This window comes from Myotis yumanensis, unplaced genomic scaffold, assembly GCF_028538775.1.
Source record: "Myotis yumanensis isolate MYYU_CA2020_CCGP unplaced genomic scaffold, mMyoYum1.0.hap1 SCAF_11, whole genome shotgun sequence".
Taxonomy (NCBI): Eukaryota; Metazoa; Chordata; class Mammalia; order Chiroptera; family Vespertilionidae; genus Myotis; species Myotis yumanensis.
In genome coordinates, this window is record NW_027223762.1 from 11,844,718 (window position 1) to 11,849,917 (window position 5,200).

Genomic DNA, 5,200 nt, shown 5'->3' on the forward strand with positions numbered 1-5,200 from the left:
GCGCGCGGAGCGCACCACGCGTCGCAAAGTCACCGCGTAGGTTCGCGGCGAAGCAAACAGGACGCGCGCAGGCGCAGTGAGCTTTAGGGCGGGACCGGGGCAGGACTTGATGACTCCTCTCGGTTACCAATCCCGTCGCTGCCTGCGTTCCGGATCTAGCCCAGCTCCCAAGCCTGCTGCAAACCGAGGTCTACGTCATCGCAGCCTTTCTCGCCCTCTGATGTACGTAAACCTGGCTGAATGCTTTCTTTTAATCCTCGCAGCCCTGAAGGAAAGCAGGGCAGTTGCTCTTCTAGACCTTTGACAGTTGACGGAATTGAATCCAAATGAATTATATGACTTGCACGGGACCACAAGGCTAATAATGATAGCTAACAGTGAATACTCAGTGTGTGTCTGCCGGGCTTACTGTGCAAAGTGTTGCACATGCATTATCTCATTTAAGCTCAAAGCCACCTTTTGAGGGGCTAGCATTATTAGTCCTGTTTTACATAACGGTCAGTTAAGGATGGAACTGGGATTCAACCTAGAGCTGGCACATTTGAACACCCTTTCTATTCCTTGTCAACTCCTACTTCCCTGTCTCCATGCCCCTATACCCTGTGACACTCCCACCCCAAGAAATGATGTGTCCAGTCTGAGAGATTAATGTTTTGGAACCGGTGGCCAGGGAGAGGTAAGGTAACCTGCTTCCAAATTGGGTAATGGTGGATTAAAGACTTCTGATTAGATTAGGATGCTTTCCTGTTTCAGGATGGAGAGCAAGCCAGAAATGGGCTCATCTGATGGGTTAAGGTTGTCTTGTAAAATCTAGGGTTGGAGATTGGTTAAGTAGAAAAGATAGTGACTTCTTGAACCTTATTTGGATCAGGGTCTCTTTCAGAATTGTTGGTTTAATTTCTTGTAACATCCCAGAGAGATCAAGATTCAGAAAAGGAGAGGTATTCATAAGCCTTCTCTGGAAAGATCTAGAGTTGAGAAGAACTGTGACTTGTCTTCTCAAAGTGTAGCATATGCTTTCCAGACAGGTTCTGGGTTCCGAAGCCTTTCCCCCACAGTGGTTGCAAGTGGCAACTGGTATTTCACTGGCACCAACCAATTGGAACTTAGGAAAGAGTAGAGGACAGTCCCTGTTTTTACAGGAAACAAATAGGCGCCAGAGCCCAAATTATAGTTCTTTTGACAGGGGAGTTTGAACCCTTCAACTTTATTTCCAGAATCCTCCTCTGGATATGGTGGCAGAGAGTGAACGTAACGTCATTTATGCTTTACAGTTATTATTGAACTTGACTGAGTGAACAGAGACAGAGACAACAGGGAAAGCAAGGACAGGGAAGATTAGGCAAAGGGACGCACAGGAGGAGCACGTATCACCAAGGGATCCATTAGTGTAGCTGCTCTTTCATTTGTCCCAAGACACTGTTCAGTCCTTTTCTGAAAACTAGCTCAGGTTTGACGGAGGAGTCACAGGAATAAATGGTGAGGAGCTGAGCTGCTGATGTGAAGATAACAAGGCTACCAGCCCTCTCATGTGATATAAGTTTAGTTTCCACTGGTACAGAAAGAATTTATATCCTCTTCTTTCCTTCTCCCCTTTCTGGCCCAACAAAGCATAAGGAACTAGGGCTCTAGTTTCCTATACCCCTTTCTGGCCCCTCTCCACCCATCCCAGGCTGGAGAATCAAAGCAAACACTTTAAAATGAGAGTTTGCTCCCGTCAAGTTGGTGGTAGTGTGAGGGGCCCTTGTAGTCAGAGAAGATGGGGAAACGTCTTCAGCATACTATACAGTCAGCTCCATTTTGTCCAAGAACCTTTATTGGAAAAATGTCCAAGGAGTGAGATCACCCACCAGCAGCTGGGGGTGCTACCAAGTGAGAGGGAGCACCTGAGGCTCCATGGAAGACATTGGAGTAGTGCAGTGCAGTGTCTGTCATTATTTATTTGCTGGGAGAGGGGGAGTACCCACAGAAACCCCTCTCTGAGACCCAGAGGCAAGATGTGGGGGCAGCAGGGAATGCTGAGAGTCCTGATACAGGGGAAACGGGGGCTCCATTTGGGACCTAATGGGGTAGGGTTGAACAAGTGATTCTCCCCTGGACCTAGGGGATGGAAAGACATATCCCATCTGATATCCTCTCCCCAAGTCCAGGGGCACAGACCTACCTTCTGGCCCTATTCACAGTGGAAAGAGGATGGGTACCAGGCCTGAGATTGTGGGAGTGTCATTATCTTCTTTGATACTGTGGGTTCCTTCCATCTTGGGCTGATCACCATCTTAGGCTCTCCCTGACCCCATCCCCATCCCCAGGTTGTTAGTGTGTCTCTCTTCTGGTTCTGTTTCTTCATTCATACGTCTATGGTGTTGATGGATGGTGACTTTTTCTGTGAATGAAAATGACTTGAGTCTCTAAATTTCTGGAAGGAAATACCACCTCCATCCCAAATTTCCATTGGGACTTTTCCTGCCCCTCCTTGCTTTTCTCCCTTTTCCCTGATGGCTCCTAGAGGCAAAATCTCACCCTTCCCTCCCTCACAGGATCCACCTCACCTGTCTTGTCCCCACTGGCCTTCCCTGAGGACTCTGCTCAGGACCCTTCCCCTTCTCCTTGGGGTTGTTGTTGGAGTCGTTGTCCTTGATGATATCGTACTGACGGCAGAACAGCCCGATGACAGCTGAAACACAACAATACAGTCTGAGCCTTGATTCCAACCTCCCCACTCACATCCTCAAAGGGCAGTGAGATGCCCACAGTTGATAGAGAATCTGAGAAGAAAATCCTTGAATTCCTGGTGCCCACGCACAAGCACCACCCTCTTAGTCTTCCTCTCTGGGCTCCCCATAACCTCCTCTCCCTCTCTTCAAATTTCTGCGAATCCCTCTCAACTAAGCATCTTCCCACTCCATTTCTCTCACCCCCTTTTCTCTCAACAACCTTCACCACCTCCCACCTTCACTGAACCCCATTCCCTCAGTCATTGGTCCCCTGTCCAGCTGCTTACTCACCAGCCCACATGAGCAACACCACCACAATGATGACCACTTCTCCTGTCTGCAGTGGTCGCTCTCCATCCAGACCCTCCACTGTGATGTCACCTGAGGAGGAAGGACACAGCCTCTGGGTGTGGAGAGTAGCTAGAGAGGTATGTCTATGCAGACAGTGAAGGACGGAGATACTGGGGAGTAGAGTCAGGGTAGGCCCATCACAGCATTGCCCCCCTCTCTGGGAAGCTGTTGATGGACCAAGTGGTCACAGGCCAGAAAAGCAGGAAGGCTACAGGTCAGGCACTTGCTCACACAAGCTGCAGCTGCTGTGAACTGAGGTTGGGTAAAAGGAAGCTTAAGAGCCCTTCCTCCAAGGGAGTCATTACCAGCCTGTGTACACCCAGTCGCCTGCCAACCTGCTTCCCTTCCTTTCCTGGCAGTACAACAAATTAAATCATCCTTCTCTTCATCTAAGCTAGACTGTTGCTTGCTTTGGAGAAATAAACAAGAGGCTTAAGTCTAGATAAAAAGCCAGAGCATGCAAAGCGTTAGGGAGTGGGGAATAACAGATCCTCACCTGGGCTCGAGCTGTTTGAAGGCAGCCGGTCAGAGCCCTTGAGAGTTCGAAAGTGCACCCGGGGCCCCGGGGGGCTCTCCCCGCGAAGGCCGATGCTCCTGACCTGCACCGTGTAGTCGCTGTCTTCAGCCAGGCCCCAGAGGGCACAGGCCCGAGTGGTGGTGTTCACCTCCCGGATCACCCGCTGTCCTGGGCCATTCTGTCGCTTCAGAAAGACAATGAGAGAGAGAAGGGCAGCCTCACCCCACTCCCAGGCCACAGGCTCAACCCAGCACTCTTGAACACCCAAGCCAAGGGAATACGGTGGAAAGAGCAGCTGGAGGCAGGGCACACCAGCTCCCAGATTCTACCCCCCGCTGGCAGGGAGCTGGGGGTGGTGGTGGTGGTGGTGGTGGTGGGGATATTCAGAGACCCAAGGACACAAGTTCGGGGAGCAGAAAGGTGACTCATACTTGCTGGGAAATGGAGTAGCCAATGACGATGTTGCCTTCTGGGACGTCCCAGGACACAGTGGCCGAGTTGGCTCTGAGGTGAGTGACTGTCACATTCACAGGAGATGGAGGCCGGTCTGTGAGTGCCAGCATGTTAGCAGGTTAACAGGTTCCACCCACAGGCTAGCTCTGGTCAATTCCCACCTGCATCTCCTTTACTCACCTGCTCGCACAAAGCCCAGGTCACAGCTGACCAGCAGGAGGACCGTGGGACTTAGATAAGGGGAGAGGGGCATCAGCGAAGCCATGGTCCCCACCGAGTCCGCTAGGAGGCACCGAGGCATCCGCTAGACATCCAGGCGGGGCTCCTGGAGATGGCAGGAGTTGGGGGTGGCGGTCAAGGGCCGTCCAGAATGCCCGTGTGGGCAACAACTCTCCCGGACGCCCCGCGGCCCCCCCGCGGCCCCAGAGCGCCCCCTTTCCCCACCCTTCCTCGCCCCCGCATCACCCAGGCGCCCCCAGCGCGCGGCTCTGCCCTGCCCACACCCACCTCCGCCGGTCCTCGCGGTCGGTCAGGCCTCGGGGGGGTGCCTAGTGGGCGACCCATCGCCCGAGTCGGTGGTGCTGCCCCTACCCCATCCCGGCCCGGGCCCGTCGAGGCGGGTAGCACGGGGCCGAGCTGCGGGCAGAGAGCGGAGGCGTAGCGGGCGCTGGTTGCAGGGTCCCCAGAGCTGGGACCGGCGGCGTAGCCTGTCCGTGAGCAAGGGCGGTGCACCGCCTGCCCGCCGGCCGGGGTGCGGGTGCGGGTGCGGGTGCGCGTGCGGGAGGCTGTGCGGCCGTCTCCGCCGGCGCCTGCAGCGGGATGTGACCGTTCCAGCGAGCGAGCCGCCGCCTTCTGCAGCGCTGGCCCCGCTCGCTCCGCCGCAGCCTGGCCAGACGTTCCGGCCCCCGCCCCGCTCCGCTGGGGTTCCTGCTGCCGTCACTGCCCCCGCCCCTCCCGCACCTCCCTTCTTTCCTCGGAGCTCCTCCCACGACCCTGCCCTTGGTGCCCCCCAGGTCCCATTCCTTCAGATCCCACGGCTCAGTCCTAGGAGCCCGCGGGGGCGACGGGAGAGGCACTGAGTGAGGGTCTCTCGCCCCCTCCCTCCTCGGATGGCATTAGCCAAGAGTTCGGGAGGGGACAGAGTGATGGAGGACAATTGTTTCAA

The 5,200-nt window shown here is 54.8% G+C and overlaps 1 protein-coding gene across 2 annotated transcripts; it reads right to left on the reverse strand.

The window, feature by feature from the left end:
- Positions 1-1,798: 1,798 nt before the first annotated feature.
- Positions 1,799-4,914, reverse strand: FNDC4 (fibronectin type III domain containing 4). 2 transcript variants are annotated; one of them, XM_070428400.1, is made up of 7 exons: positions 4,543-4,914; positions 4,216-4,360; positions 4,014-4,129; positions 3,562-3,760; positions 3,006-3,095; positions 2,550-2,674; positions 1,799-2,383 (listed from the first exon to the last, which is right to left on the reverse strand). In XM_070428400.1, exons 2-7 carry the CDS (start codon positions 4,334-4,336, stop codon positions 2,348-2,350), a joined length of 687 nt encoding a protein of 228 aa, XP_070284501.1. In that variant the 5' UTR covers positions 4,337-4,360; positions 4,543-4,914; the 3' UTR covers positions 1,799-2,347. The 2 variants fall into 2 exon arrangements, with proteins under 2 accessions (XP_070284501.1, XP_070284500.1); XM_070428399.1 differs by having other exon boundaries at positions 3,562-3,766; positions 4,543-4,913.
- Between the last annotated feature and the right edge of the window lie 286 nt (positions 4,915-5,200).